The 15,891-nt window shown below is 51.1% G+C and overlaps 1 protein-coding gene and 1 long non-coding RNA gene across 4 annotated transcripts in view; one reads left to right on the forward strand and one right to left on the reverse strand.

The window, feature by feature from the left end:
• Positions 1–5,646: 5,646 nt before the first annotated feature.
• LOC118591765 lies at positions 5,647–8,440 on the reverse strand. 2 transcript variants are annotated; one of them, XR_004946017.1, is made up of 4 exons: positions 8,355–8,440; positions 8,151–8,284; positions 7,270–7,447; positions 5,647–6,708 (listed from the first exon to the last, which is right to left on the reverse strand). It is a non-coding gene; the product is annotated as an uncharacterized LOC118591765 (long non-coding RNA). The 2 variants fall into 2 exon arrangements; XR_004946018.1 differs by lacking the exon at positions 7,270–7,447.
• A 645-nt stretch (positions 8,441–9,085) lies between these two features.
• Positions 9,086–15,891, forward strand: part of Ppp2r2c (protein phosphatase 2 regulatory subunit Bgamma) — a 94,190-nt gene continuing 87,384 nt past the window's right edge. Inside the window, exon 1 of one of the 2 annotated variants that reach the window (XM_036200810.1) lies at positions 9,086–9,584. In XM_036200810.1, the coding sequence (XP_036056703.1) occupies positions 9,557–9,584 (28 nt within the window). In that variant the 5' untranslated portion in view covers positions 9,086–9,556. The remainder of the gene's footprint in view (positions 9,585–15,891) is intronic. The other variant, XM_036200809.1, reaches the window with a different exon arrangement.

The raw sequence follows: 15,891 nt of genomic DNA on the forward strand, positions 1-15,891 counted from the left end.
AAAGGCACATGATCCTAGATACGGAAAAAATCTGGCAACCAGCCTCTCAGAAAACCAGGGAGTCCCTAACTTGACAAAAGGCAGCAGCACTCAAGCATCAAAGGCATGGCTGCGGTGTGGCTCAGTCGGTGAAGTGCCTGCTTGCAGGCAAGGCTCCCTGAATTTGATTCCCTGGGACCTCAGGGAAGCAGACCTCAGGGAAGCAGACGTAGTGGTGCAAGCTTGTAACCCAGCACTTCCGGATCGAAGGGAGGAGGATCAGCATTCCAAGTCATCCTCACCAAGTTCGAGTCTAGCCTGGACTGCAGGAGACACAGTATCAAAACCAAGTAAACAAAGACAAACAAACAAACAAACCCAGTGCTGGTTATTGTTGTTGTTGTTGTTATTATTATTGTCAACTTGACAAGCTAGAGTCATTTGGGAAGAGGGAACCTCAATTGGGAAAATACACCCACCAGATTGACCTATGGGCAAGTCTGTGGTGCATTTTCGTGATTGATGATTGATGAGGGAGGCTCAGCTCACTGTAGGTGGTGCCACCCCAGGCTGCTGGTCCTAGGTAGTTTAAAGCAGGCTGAGTGATCCATGTAGAGCAAGCCAATAAACAGTGTCTACTCATGGCCTCTGCTTCAGTCCCTACCCTGATGTCTCTGTGTGTTAGACTGTAAGCTGTAAGATGGACTAAATCCTTTCTTCCTTCGAGTTGCTTTTGGTCATATTTATCACGCAATAGAAACCTAACGAAGACAAAATCCCAAACTAAAACACAGCAGTTAACAACATTTTTTCACGGTGAGACGTTAAAAGCATTTCTAAACACAAGACAAAGGTGTTTCTGTCACCACCACCGCTCAGTACTTTGTCATCTTGAGATTGACTGGAACAGACAGCTAAGTGTTGAAGAATGGGAAGGGAAAGTTAAAATTGTCTTTGGTTTCAGATAAGATGATCGTAGAGAAAACCGAAGAAAGACTGGGCATGGTGGTGCACACTGGAACCCCAGCACTTAGCAGACAGAACATCTGGAGTTCAAGGCCAGCTTGGACTCCAGGAGACCCTGGCTCAAACCAAACCTATCAACCGAACACTAAAAAAGAGAAGAGTGGGCAAAAGGAGGGGAACCTGAGACTCGCTCTCAAGCCCTTAGGAGTGTGGTAATTCAATACTGCACAACAGAGAAATGTGCAGTGTTCCTGTTGGACAGAGTACCAATTAGAATGAGTGAGAAGGGAAACCTCCACATAGTGCCGACAGCCCCATAGAGACTTACCGCAAACTCTAAGACCCCGTGTCCCAGCTTTCTGGGTAGGTGGTGGGGAGTGGTTCAGCAGGCCAGAGCCCAGTCCCCCATCCCAGACCACCTGGCTTCAGGTCACTACTACTTTCTGGTTTTTGTGAATTGTCCAATCACTCTGACCCTCCAATTTCCTCATATAGAGAGGAACAGTATCTATCTCAGAGAAGAGTTGGGAAGATCAAATTTGCTATAAAGTGTTTAAAACAGTAGCTGACACATAGTATGTCCAACTACATGCTTGCTATAATTTAAAATGCTTTATTTTTATTTTATATGTATGGGTGTTACCTGCATGTATGCGTGCATACCATGTGTGTGTGCAGTGCCCTCAGAAGCCAGGAGGGGGCGTTGAATCCACTGTGTGGGTGCTGAGAATGAAACCTGGGTCCTCTACAAGAGTAACAAGTACTCTTAACTTCTAAGGTTTTTTTTTTTTTTTTTTTTTTTCCAGCCCCACGATTGCTATATTTGTTATGAAGAAAATAATAGGATTTAATTGATAGGGGTGAGAAAAAAAATGTTTGCAGCCTTGAGAGTTTGGAGACAAGCTAGAGGTCCATCAGGGTGAGTGGAAGCAGATAAACACTGTGGTCACAGATAAACACTTAACAACCTTCTGTCTGGAGAGAAAAGCTCAAACTTGTAGCTTTGGCTCCTGGGATGTAAATTCTTCACTGTGGCTGATTTCCTGCCATTCCCATGATGCTACTGAACACCGACTCAGCCAGGGTAAACACAACCAGATCCGTCAAGAAGGTTCTTAGAGCAAGTGCAGCACACACACACACACACACACACACACACACACACACACACACACACACCATTGATTGCTTCCTTTCTGCACTCAAGATCAATGGGGAAACTATGTAGGACTGGAAGAAACGAAGCTCTGAAGAGGAGGAAAAAGCAATTTGCAACATGGGGCAGTCAATATGATAATGTTTGTGTAAATTTTAAAACTACACAAAATGATTCAAATGTGTGTACATATGTTAAAGGATAGACATGATTAGTGTAAGGGCTAGCTCAGGAACAGTGCTTGCCTTTGGGAAGAAGGGAAGAAAGGGGGTATGACCAGAAGGCATGAAAAAGGTCTTAGTCTCTCTCTCTTTCTCTATTCCCTCCCTCCCTCCTTTCTCTCTCTTCCCTCTCCTTTCAGTGTGCATAAGAATGTGAGAGAGTGTGGTGTATGCATATGGCATGTATACACATGGGTGTGCAGGTGAGCATGCCTGTGTACACACAGAGGCCAGAGGAGACACTGGATCAGAACTCTATTCCCTTGAGCCATCATCTATTATTGAACCTGGAACTAGCCTGGCAGCCAGCAAGCCCCAGTGATCCTCCTCCTGTCTCTGGCCCCTATAGTGCTAGGGTTATAGGCCAGGGAACAGCCATGCCTAGTGGTTTTTTTTTTTTTTACATCGGTACTGGGCTAGGGTGGGTTGAATTCAGGTCTGCAAGTGTTCTTACCCACCAAGCCATCTCCACAGCTCTGGTTTTACGTCTTGAGTGAAAAGAGCCATAACAGACACTGACCCATCAGCCTAGGCTCTGGATGAAGATGGCAAGGGTGAGACTGGCAGCCAATTCCTTTTGTTTTGTTTCTTACAATGCTGAGGATCAAACCCAGGGCCTTGCACATTGCTAGGGAAGCTCCCACTAAGCTATGTCCCTAGTCCTTGAAATCATCTCTTCCTGATGGTCTGTGGTAAGCCGAAGAGGTGCTTGTAAACTACTTCTCCTGGCACATTGTAACTTGGTCCATTCTAGGGATAGGAGGAGAAAGCATGTGGGAATGCTTTGCCTCCACCTGGGGCACAAGGATATAGTAGTCAGGACAGGTAAAGATGTGCTGCAGAAACAAACAGCCCCCAGTACTTAGTGACTCCACACAGCACAGATTTGTACTTGCTAAGCCTACACATGGGATCAGGGGCCTTGGTATCTGTAGTCACTGAGGGTCCAATGGAGGCTTTACCTAGATGAGTACTTTCCCTAAGATTCCTGGACATGAAAAAAAAAAAAAAAGACTAATAAAGCACACAGAGGCTTTAGAGTGCCAGCTCAGAACACACTCTGGATGCTTCACATTCCTTGGTCCAAAGCATGTCTCACAGCCACACCTAACTCAAGAAGTGATAGGCTGTGCACTTCTACAAGGGGCAAGAAGTGTGATGTGAGGTTCAGGGCTGGTCAAGGATTTCCCTGAGGCCCACTGGCTGTTACTGGAGGGGTCATTTAGCCTGCAGATTTTGAATGGAGAAGAGGAAGAGAGGGAATTTGGAGATAGCAGGCTAGACAATGACTAGACTGTGCAAATGCAGAGTCTGAGGGGTCCACCTTGTCACAGAAGTTGCCAGTATCTAGTGGAGGAGCAAATGAGGAACACAGAGAGGTGCAATTGGGGTGTACATGATGAGACTCCAGAATTTAGTCCTAGCACTTGGAAACTGGGAGCCTGGAGTATAGGAAGTAGGGAGGAGAGTCCTGGAGTCTGGAGGACTATAAAGCTGTCTAGAGGAGGATGAGGGAAGGCTGGGGAGGCATGAGATACAGAGTTGATGACCCAGGCCATCCTCACTGGTATGAGGGCCAGGCCAGAGGGTGCTGGACTCAGCAGTGGGAACAGTGAGTAGCTGACTCCACAAGCCAGGACAACAGCTTTCTGAAGGAGGCTGGGCAACAGGAACATACTTCTTAATGTTCAGCATCCACAACGGAGGGAAACACCCACAAACCATGCAAGTGCTGAAACCTAGGAGACCTGACAGCTTTTAAACTAACAGCCACCCTGCACATCCATTAAAACTTGGCAGTCTGCAGCATGGTTCAGTAATGGAAAACCACACAGCAGCAAACAAGGAACAAATAAGTCACAGCTACAGACCCCAGAGCCTGAGTGAGTCTTAGAGACATAACATCCAACAAAAGAGACAGTCAGATGTTTTGGAAAATTTGTTTAACTATGCAAGATGTGTTGCATTTGTTTACCTTGCCTGCCTAAGGCAGCTGATTGATCTAATAAAAAGCTGAACAGCCAATAGCTAGGCAGGAATCTAGGCAGGACTTCCAGGCAGAAAGTGTAAGGAGTAGGAGGAATCTAAGCTGGAGGAAGACAGAAGGGGAAAGGAAGAAAAAGAGATGCTAGAGGCCAGCCAGACACAGAGGAAACAGGAAAGTAGGACATAGAGAATGAAAGAAAGGTAAAAAACCCCAAGGCAAAATGTAGATGAATAGAAACAGGTTAAATTAAGTTAATAGAGCTAGTGGAACAAACCTAAGCTAAGGCCGAGCATTCATAATAAGTCTCCATGTCTTTATTTGGGAGCAGGTTGGCGCCCCAAAGAAAATTCCAGCCACAGCCAGATCCCATAAGTCTGTTTATAGGAAGTCCCCAAACTAGTAAAGGTGGTCAGAAGTCACCCTGTAGTCATCTATGGGATGCTGTAACAAAGCCACCCGCCATGGTTAGCTTCAGTTGTCCACTTGACACAACTCAGTCACTTGGGAAGAGAGAACCTCAAATGAATTGTCTGAGTCAAATGGCCTGTGGCCTCATCTATGGGGCATTACTCTGGTTGCTAATTGATGTAAAAGGGCCCAGACCACTATGGGCAGTGCCATCCCTAGTCAGATGGGTCTAAGTTGTGTAAGGAACTAAGGTGACAGCAGGCCAGTAAGCAGCACTCCTCTGTGGCCTCTGGCTCATTTTGACCTGGGAGTTATAAGCAGGAAATAAATCCCTCCCTAAATTGCTTTTGGCCAGGATGTTTTCTCACAGCAACAGAGAAGCAAATGAAAACAGTTTGTGCCGTCACAAAGGACAGGGGGACAGCTCAGTGGCAGAGTGCTTATCCAGCGTATGCACGGTCCTGGAATTAAGATCCAGTATGTTGGTGCACACATGCACACATGCACGCACACACGCATGCACGCACGCACGCACACAGCCACTATGGACTGAATCACTTAAACATCACTGCCCTTTCTTGAAGTTCTGGAGATCAGCTGTGATGAGAGCAAAGCGCCAGTAGCCCTGGTGTGCAGTGAGGACTGCTTCCTGGTCTGTGGTTAGCTGTCTTCACTCAACAGAAAAGAAGCCACATGCTCTCTCTCCGAGGGCTCTAATCCCGTCACAAGGGCTCCTGCTTCCCTACCCCATCGCTTCCATTTTTTAAAGAAATATTTATGTGTACATGTGTGTGCCCACTTCTCTATAAGTGTACCATGTGTTTGCAGGTGTCTGTGCAGGGCAGAGGAGAGCAGGTCCCCTGGAACTGGAGTCACAGGTCGGGGTGAGCTGCTATGTGGGTGCTGGGAATTGAACCTGGGTCCTCTGGAAGAGCAGTTAGTGCTCTCAACGGATGAGCCACCTCTCCAGTCCCAATCTCATCACTTCTTAAAGACCCTCTTCCTGATACTGACTGGATTTCAACAGGTGACTTAAGGACACTGACAGTCAGGGTGAGAGTGGGATAGGACAGGCCTGGGGAACTGTATCCCCTCCTGGCAGAGGGGCCGGTTACAGAAGGGAGGACACAGTAACTCTGTTTAGTCACTTGTGCTTGTCCACTGAGGACATGTGCCTGTGTGCACATTTGTCAACCTTGGTCACTGTAACAAAATACCGTCGACTGGATGCCTTCAGGAGCAGAAATGTATTTTCTCAAAGCTCTGGAGGTTGCAGTCCAAGAACAGGTCCATGGTGGAGATTTGGGCCAACATGATTCTGTGGAGAGAGCTTTCTTCCTGGTTTAGAAGTAGTCCACATCTCTCACCTGGTGACCTGTGACCTTTTTCTGTGGAGAGAGCTTTCTTCCTGGTTTAGAAGTAGTCCACATCTCTCACCTGGTGACCTGTGACCTAAAAGGTCACAGGTCAGAGGAACTGAGTAAGCTCTTCTGTCTCTTCTGGTAAAGCTACTATCCATATCACTAACGGGCCTCTGTGATTCAGGCCTCAGGATTAGGGACATATCTGGCCCTCCGTGCATGGTCTGGATGTCAGAGGGACACAGGAAACTCACTGGGACACACACTGGACAGTTTCTTAAAAGGAGCAGTGAGTGAGGGGTGAGGAAGAGGAGGCATCTGTGTAGAGCCTTCTAGAGTCAGCCCTGAAGAGGCTGGAGCTCAAGGGGATGTGGAGTGGAGGCTGCCCTGTAACATGGAAGAGATGGAGGTGCCAATGGACCTTGCAGGCACATCTCTAGCTTAGCCCGAGCTGACTCTTCATCATCACGACCCGTTGAAGCAGAGTGTTTATCTGGGCTGTTCATGAGCCACTGTGGGGCCATGGCTGCACAGGAGGGGCCCAGCAACATTCATTGTGAATGCAGAAAGGCAGAAGTCTATGGAGAGAGTACACGGGGGTCCATGCTTCTGCCAGAAGCAGTGCTGGACCTGCACAGAACAGAAGAGGGGCAGTGGGTTCTGTGCTTGAGGGGTGCAGGAGGCCCAAAGGGGAGGCCTGGCTCTGACTGAGGATCAGAGTATTGTACAGGACTATCCTCCATACCAAGCTCACCATCATCAGGGGTCCAGCTGGGCCTGTTGCCAAAACATCATCCCACCTGGTTTTCTTGACTGCTGACTTTTCCTCCTAGGAGGAGGGCTGGGAGAGTTATAGGACCCTCACGGGCATATCCAACTGCCCCTCCCAATTGGCTGTATGCATTTCTGCTCTAGTTGCATATGACCTTAAGGGGAGTGGTTCTCAGGGAGGGGCTAGATTATATAGGTAGAGAAGAACGAAAGGATGGATCTCCATCATCTCTGCTGGGTAAAGCAGTGTGGCTGCTTTAAAGTCACCCACACCCTCACTCACTGATCTATAACTAAGCCTAATACATCCGATAGTTCCCAGGGTGAACTTAGGGGCACTCCAACTTTTTATCATTGGGACCTTGGGAGGGGGGATGTGGATGTTGCCTAGCACCACCCCCCCAGGGTAAAAATTCTCACCACACTAAGGCAGTGCAGGCGAGCCCTGAGGAAAATAGGATACTGCAGATGCAGAGGGCCTGATGACAGCTTGGAGCCCATGGGATCTGGGATCCTTGACATGGCTCAGAGTTATGATTGTGGCATTAGGTCATAGCTGGCTGTTCTCTGTGAGGTCCAGGGCATCAAGCAGGTAAAGCTGGATGGACAGATAAGAAGGTAGGTGTGGGATCCCTTTAAGACCAGGGGATAGGGATGGGACACATGGAGAGGGGTGCTGCTCATCATGATGGTAAGATGAGGCCAGGCTTCAGAGTGGGATGTTGGGGTAAGGATGTGGAGAAGGTATCTAAGTAGAGCAGCAGGTGTTGGAGATGGGAGAGCATGCCAGGCCAGAAAGAGACCATGTGTTAGCTAGTCACCTTCCTGTAGGGAGTGAGCTTTACCTGAATGTTTTGGCCCTGAAAATCTGCACCCCAGCCAGGAGGTAGACAGTGGTGGGTCTGTTCCACAGAAGGAAAGCCCAGGCTGGGGTATGTCAGAGGACTTGCCCTTGGTTATTCAGCAAGCAAGCGCTAGCCAAGCCTCAGGTCTCTGGGGGTGTCTAGACTTTCCCCCCAATACCCTGCAGGACACTTGTTCAACTTTACAGGTCCTCAGCAGGCCTTTCTGCGGAAATCAGTTCTAGCTCTGGATGCCTTCACTCTCCAGCAGGAAACCAGAGTCCCTCCATCCCACCCTCTCCCCTCCAACACCCTCTGGACTGCACTGTGGAGGAGGGTGCCCAGAGTCCCATAGGCCAGCTCCATGGAAGGGAAAGCAGCCTCAGAGCCACCCAACCCCAGCTTGCGTCTAACACCTAGGCCTCCAGGCCCCTCCCCCTGCTAACCCCAGAGCCTCACCTCTCCCAAGGGAGGCTAAGCTGCTGTCCTGTCACAGGAGAACTCACGGAGAACTCGGGCAGACTAAAGATCAAGACTCCTGAAGCCCGTGGATCCCTCCCAGAGGACTCCAGATTCCTCAGGGTGGGAGTCAGCTGGAAGAGGTGGCAACTTAGTAAAAGAGGAGGACCCCCCCCCCCCGCCCCAACACGGCCCTGTATATACCTGGCTCCTGCAGGGTGCTGGAAATACCCGGATGGCTAAGGAAGGGAGGGGGAAAGCAGGAAAGGGGAAGGGAACGTAAAAGGAGGGAAAGAAGAAAGTACTGAAAAGAAAGGGAAAGGGGGAGAGAGAGGCCGGAAGTGCTGAAAGGGTGAAAAGGGGGAAGGAAAAAGAGAAAAAGGGAGAGGGGAGGAGTCCTGGAGGGGAGGAAGACGAGAGAGGGACGGGAGGAGGGAAGGAAAGGAGAGGGGGCAGAAACCCTAGCTTGGCAGCCAGGCTCCAGGGATGAAACGCAGCCAGCCTGCCTGAGTGCTCCCATGCAGGTGTCCGTAGCCACATCTCACCTGTGAGTAGGAAGAGAACCGGTGGCAACTCACCCCCAGCCGAATTATCCAGCTCTGCCTCGTGGGGTACTGACCTCCCGCTCCCCAAAGGCGCGCTGGGCAGCCTCCCCCGCCCCCCGCAATTGTCAGACCAACCTACATCTTCTTAACACAGGGCCGAGACATCCTCGCGCTCTCCACCTCCCTCCCCGCTCAAGTCGCTCCTCCAGCCTCCTTGTCCCTAACTGGAACACCTGGCCACCTAGGTGGCCTCCACTCAGGATAGGTGTTCCTCCTGGGTGGCGTCCCGGGCTCAGAGGTGACCGCTGTGGGCCGGAGCTCGGTGCAGCAGCTCCACCTGCGCGGTAGCTGCGCGGCCGGGGGCGGGGAGGCGCGCGGCGGAGGGAGGGGCCTGCGACACGGCCCCGCCACGGCGCAGCCGAGCTCAGCGCTGCGCGCGTCCCCTTACCGCCGCTGCCGCCACCGCCAGGCGCCCGGACGCAGCGCGAACCGAGCGGCCGGGATGCGCGCCCCGGCCCCGGCCCGCCCCACGCTGCGGCCACCGCCTGCCCGCCGCACGCTCGCCTGAGCGCGGCGCCCGCCTGTCCCCGGCCACCCGGCCGCGATGCCCGCCCTCTCGGGCCCCGGCGGCCCGCGACCCTGCTAGGCTGCGGCGGCATGGCCCGCGCGCCCGGCGCGACCTCTGCGGATTGCATCGGTGTGAGGTGGCGGGGCATGCCCAGGGCACCGGGCGCGGCCTTCAATGGGCGAGGACACGGACACGCGGAAAATTAACCACAGCTTCCTGCGGGACCACAGCTATGTGACAGAAGGTAACGTACGTGTTGTCTGAGACCCCCTCCGGCCGGCCGCGGCGTGGGGATGCCGTCGCACCGAATGCCCTCCGAAGGTTTGGACCGCGCGCTGTGTGTCGTGTCCCCCCAACCCCACCCCGACCCCGGGCCGGGAGGGAGGGACCCGGGGGGCTCCGACCGCTGCCCAGCGCCCTCCTCCGTGTCGCCCTCGGGAACGCAGCTGTCCTTCCTCCGCCGAGTGGCACTGGATCGGGCCCTGACTATCATTTACAAAGCCCAAGCCTGCAGCAAATTTGCTGTGGCAATCTCCGGGACGTGGAAAGGCTTAAAAATCCTTCATTTGCCCTTTCAGCCTGATCAGAACCCGCAGAAATTTCTAGATTGCCCACTCTCTGGAGAGGGACCCAGGGGGAAAAATTCCATTGCCAGATCCTCCAGGGTTCAGCTGCCCTGGCACCTCCCTGGCCTCCAGAGGCGGATCCCCTGCGTGGGAGGGGGAAGGAGGCTCGTTCCGGCTACTGTTTTATTCCTGGGTAGTGCTACTGAGACAGGAGCTGAGCTAGACCTTCATGGTTTTCCGAAAAAGTGGGGCATGCTACCCCAAATAGGCTCAGCGTTTAAAACCCCCTAAGTTGGCCCTGTGCGTCAGTCCCCACCAAAGGCTGGTGGGATGCAGAGGATCGGTGCCCTTTGCTAATGTGACAGTAACTTCCGGGGTCCCCAGGCCTGGCCTGGCCGCAGGAACGGTGGGGACAGCTCGAGCTGGCAGCCAAGGGCCGGAGGAGTGAATCCGCTCCAGTGCGAGAGCGAGACCTGGCTACAGCGCCCCACGGGGACCCTGGTGCTGGAGACCTTCCCAGGCAGTGTAGATGCCTCCCGCTCGGGGGCTGCGGGCCTGGCCCAGAGGTGTCTAGGACTTAAGCAGGTGGCTGCCCCGGGTGGGAGGGGCCCTGGCACTGAGTCCCGGGGGCCGGTGTGCGTGGGTGCCTGCTCCAAGGAACCTGCGTGGGCCCAGCCTCCCTGGTGCTGAGCTCTGCCGGAAATGAGGCGGGCGCGGCGACTCCCGGCGGGTGCGCGGACCCGGGAGGCAGAGGCTAGGTGTGCGACCCGGGCGTGTGGATGGATGCTGAGGGCGGCGCTCAGCGCTGCCGGGAGAACCGCTGAGTCACGCGTTGCCGCGGGATGTGCGGGGGGTGGGGGGTGGGGAGGGCTCAGGGCTGCTAAGCCCGGGCTGGGTGGCTGCACTGCCCTAACTCGGCTTTGGGAGGCCCCTGGCTCAGAACTCAGTCCTTTGTCGCCCGCTGGGTGATGCGGAGGAGGGTCGCACTTCGTGAAGATGATCTGCTCACAGCCTGCTTAGCGGCAGAAGGCAGCCTGAGTGGCTGGCGGGCTTCGGGGCTTCTTGGCAGGGAGTCGTGCGCAGGGCCAGTGTTGGTCGGGCTTTCTTGGGGGGAAAGCCTCAGTTTTTTTCACCTGTACACTGGGGATGAGCCAGCGGGCCTCAGAGCTTAGGTGTAACAAACACAAAATGCACGGTGCCCACCTCACTGGGGGACAGTTCAAAGTGTTGCTCCCATCCGCATCCTACTTCCTCTTCCTTAATAAAACCACCTGGGGAAGGTCCGCAGAAGGAGGAAGAACCGTCATGGTTCAGCAATTGTTGCTGCTGCTGTGATCCCCTGAACCTTCATATTCCAACCTGGGGCTGGATGGAGGTCCCTGCCCTTGTCCATCCTGTGTTCTAGCAATGAGCTCTGTGACCTGTAAGGGGGGGGGGGGTCTCTTCTCATGTGCCTCAGTTTCTTGTATCCGTACAGTGGGAGGGAACAAGACCCTCCCCCTAAGACTTCAGGCTATGAAAATGGGGTGAGATGGTGAAATGTACTGAGCATTTGTTGTGTCCCAGGGCTTCTTGTAGGGCCTGGTGGAAATCTCATCAGGAGCTCTGGGTATCGAGCAGTGTGTGGGTCCAGTTAGACTCTAACTGAAAGGGGATGAGAACTGTGGCCTTCTTAAACGAAGACAAGACACCCCCCCCCCCCCAACACACAAACCCCAGTCACACTATGGAGTTCTGATTTATGTTCTGAGTTCAAGGTCAGGCACGGATTTGTCAGCTGGCAGATTGACTTGTGTTCAGGTTCTGTTTCTGGCTCACCAGCTGCTGAGTTTCTCCATGAGTCATTAAAACCCCCTGGGCTTCATTTGGCTGCTCTGTAAAGGGAAAAGTCACAGTGACCTCTGTCTCAGGATTGTGGAGATGACAGTGGTCCTGAATGTTTAAAGTGCTCACAGGAAGGATTAGGCTTCCTGGAGGCATTTAATAAATCACCTAGCTTCCTGTCCTCATAGTGGATGTTGAGATTCACTTTGTAAAAACCCAGGTGTATGCCTTCCCATCTTGCCTGGAGGTAGATCCTTGCTTACTTAGACATGCTGCTATTCCTTAAGCTTGCCATTTTCTTCCTGACTCTGGGGCACTGCACTGTTTCTGTCTTCTCTCTGGAACCCACTAGCACCAGCACCAGCACCACCACCACCACCACCACCACCACTTCTCAAGACCAACTTCTACTAAACCCTTGAATCCCAAGTCCAGTGTCATCTTTGCTAGTGAGAGCCCTGCCTAAGTTGCAGAGTCTCCTAGCAAGTCCTAAATATCCTCAGAACAGTCAGAGTTCTGTTAGCCATTCATGCTGTGCTGGTTTGAAAGAGAATGGCCCCCATAGGCTCCTGTATTTGAATGCTTAGTCACCCAGGAGTAGAACTGTGTAACAGGATTAGAAGGATTAGGAGGTGTGTCACTGAGGGTGGGTGTAGAGGTTTCAAAAGCCCATGCCAGACCCTTCTCAATCTCTGCCTGCAGATCAGGATGTAGCTCTCATTTACTTCTCCAGCAACATTCCTGCCATGATCCACCTCGACGATAATAGATAAGTCAGCCTTTGAAATTGTAAGCAAGGCCCTGTTAAATGGCCTTTCTTATAAGAGTTGTCGTGGTCATGGTGTCTCTTCATAGCAACAGAACACTGACTAAGTCAGAGGTGGGTACAAGGGAGTAGAGTATTGCTGGGACAGGCTTCACCATGCTGTTTGTTGGAGGAATAGGAAGGACTTTGGGGCTTTGGACTAGAAAAGTGGTTGAACACTTTAAGCAGGGCTTACTGGTCCATCCTATTAGGAACATGGAAAACAATGATGAGGGCAGTATGAACTGTGGGGGCCCAGCTCAAGAGGTTTCAAAGGGGAAGAGCATTATTAGTAAGTGGCCTAATGACCATTCTTGGGATAGTCTGGCAAAGAAATGTGGCTGTTTTTTGCCCTTGTCCTAAAAGTCTGCCTGAAGCTAAGTTGAAGAGTTTTTGGATTAATGGTGTTGGCAGAGGAGATTTCAAGACAGCTAGTAGGGACTCTGTCATGTGGTTATTAGTAATCACTCTTATGCAGCTCTACCACGAAAAGAGGCAAGCTGGACAAAGAGAAATACAAAATGGAGAGTTTGAGGAGAAAAGAAGTACCAGGAAGTGGAATGGCACTCAGTGAAGTGTCCAAGGAGATGAAAAGCCTGATGCTAAATGGAATAAAGGAAGTGATAACCTCAGGGCGACTCCCCACACTGCTAAGGTTCCCACTTGTGAAAAGGAATTAAAGAAAAGCTTAAGCACTGAGGGAAACAGTAACAGAAAGCTGATACAAATGTAACTGAATGAGGAGACCAAGTTCCAGCCCCATCAACTGCAGAACTTGGCAGCTTTCACTGGTCCTGGCTTTAGAGTCAAAGGGTTGTGGGACCTCCCTCCGTGACTAAGGGAAGTTACTGAGGCCAGGTGTGTGTCAGGGGTGTCCCTAAGTAGGAGGCCCAGATAGGTCATTGCATGAAGCTTTCAATGTGAAGTCTGGGTTGCCTTGGAAACCTCAAGATGTTGGAGATGTTAGAGTCATGGGATACCTGCTGAGGGAAACTGCAGGCTGGGTGTGGAACCACCTCAAGAGAGAAAAGTGTTACAGTCAACAAAGCTGGAAGGTGGTGTTGGTTGTTTTTTTTTTTTTTTTTTTTTAACTCTTTACCCTTTTGGGGGGCCTGCCACCTTGCTCCCAAATAAATCACACACTGAGGCTTATTATTACTTATGAATGCCTGGCTTTAGCTTGGCTTCTTTTTAGTCAGTCAGCTTCCCTTAACTTAAATGATCCCGTCTACCTTTTGCTTCTTTTCTTACTTCTGTATATCTCGCTTTCACTCTTACTTCATGGTGGCTGGCTGTGTGGCCGTGTGGCTGTGTGGTCATGTGGTCGTGTGGCTGTGTGGCTGTGTGGCCGTGTGATTGACCCCTAGCATCATCCTCTCTTTGTTCTCTTACTCCTTGATCCCTCTCTTCTCAGACTGCTCCTTCTCTTTTTATTCCCTCTGCCTGCCAGCCATGCCTGTCTTTTCTCCTGCCTTGCTATTGGCCGCTCAGCTCTTTATTAGACCAAACAGGTGTTTTAGACGGGCACAGTAACACAGCTTCACCGAGTTAAACAAATGCAACATAAAAGAATACAACACATCTTTGTTCATTAAAACAAATATTCTGCCTGGTAGTCGTGGTGCACGCCCTTAATCCCTGCATTTGGGAGGCAGAAGCACGTGGATCTCAGTGAGTTTGAGGCCAGCCTGGGCTACAAAGCGAGTGCCAGGACTGTTACATAGGGAAACCTTGCCTCAAAAAACAAATGTTCCACAACATAAACAAATATAACACATTTTAAAATAATATTCCACAACAGGAAGGAGTTGGAGATCTGAAGAGCACTTTGACATTGGACGGGAGATTCAGAATTTGGAGTTGGCTCTTCTGATTTTCAGTCTTGCTTTGATCTAGTATTTCCTCACTATGATCTCTTTCCTCGCTTTTGGAATGGATGATCTGCCCACATAGAGACACTTCACTCAATAATGCCAGCAATGTCTCAGCTGTTTTGCTACCCAAGGGTGTGCCTGTTGCCCAAAGACGTAAGAAGAGGGCATTGGATCCTCTGGAACTGCAGTTACACATGGTTCTGAACCCTATATGGGTTCTGGAAATTGAACCTAGATCCTCTGGAAGCACCACAAGTACTCTTAACTGATGAGTTATTGCTCCAGCCCCATATTTATTTCTTTTGAGAGGGGCAGGATAGGATTTTCCGTTGAACCTGGAGCTTATTGTTAGGCTTGGCTGACTTGCCAGTGAGCTGCAGGGATCCACCCATCAATCATTACCTCCCTAATGCTGGTGTGTGCTGCTGCACCCAGCTTCTATGTAGCTTCTGGAAATTGAACCCAGACCCTCATGCTTGTATGGCAGCCACTTTATTGACTGGAACATCTTCATAGCTCCTATATCCAGTTTTTCCCCTAATTCTGGAGGTCTCTCTTCTCAGAATACCTGGGTCCCAGACCCCTTGGCCAGGGTACGTTGTACTGAGACCCCTCTCCAGATGACCTGGTACCATGACTCCTTTTCTTTGGGTCAGTCTGACTCATGAGTCTCTGAGATGAAAACTCATAGCTTCATGCTGGCACAGAGACCTCAACTGTTTGGAGGAGAAAAAGGCTTTGACAGCCATGTTGCCACTTGCTAATTAGCCATCATTGTGAAGTCTCAGCTCCATCCTCTCATCTAGTGAAGAAAAGGCAAATTCACTGACCTGCAAGTGCCCTTCTCATTTAGTGTTCTCTGAGTCTAAAGTCAGAACCAAAAGTTTTATTTCCTTTCTCTGGGCATATTTTCCTTATCCTTCATTGTACAGGACTATCCTCTGAGCCAAACAACTGCCATCTTGTGGCATTCAGCTGTGCCCACTTGCAAAGATCATTCCAGCTGGGTCTGTTGACTGTTTATACCCTCAGTAGAGAGGTGGGGAGGACCACAAGACCCCGAGTATTCAGCTGCTCCATAACACCCCCCCCACACACACACATACACAATCCTTGATGTGAATTAGAATAGCTTGGGTGGTTTTCTTCAGTGAGTGTTTTTTGATTGAACTCAGCTCTGTTGAGAGTTGGTGTGATCCTTGGTTGTGGGTGCAGGGCCCAGAGAACTGGGAAATGGGAATAAGAAGAGAAATAAAGCTTTCAGTGGGGGGGAACTTGAACCCAAGAAAGGGGGCCTCTAGGATGGGGATAAAGTGGGGGTAAGTAATGAAGTAGAAGCTATTGGGACAGTGGAGGGACCTGGGCCTAAGAAAGGGGGAGTGCTCCAGGATGGGGTACTGGGGAGTGTCTCTCAGACATTGTAAAGTATGCCATACATCTCCCAAAGTATTCTGCTTGACTCTGTTTTGAGACAGATCCAAGACTCAGCTCTAGCTTGAATAACATGGACATGTCCAGGCTTGTCCAGACCTAGTCCACCCATCCATCCTCCTCTTGGT

This window comes from Onychomys torridus, chromosome 10, assembly GCF_903995425.1.
Source record: "Onychomys torridus chromosome 10, mOncTor1.1, whole genome shotgun sequence".
NCBI lineage: Eukaryota > Metazoa > Chordata > Mammalia > Rodentia > Cricetidae > Onychomys > Onychomys torridus.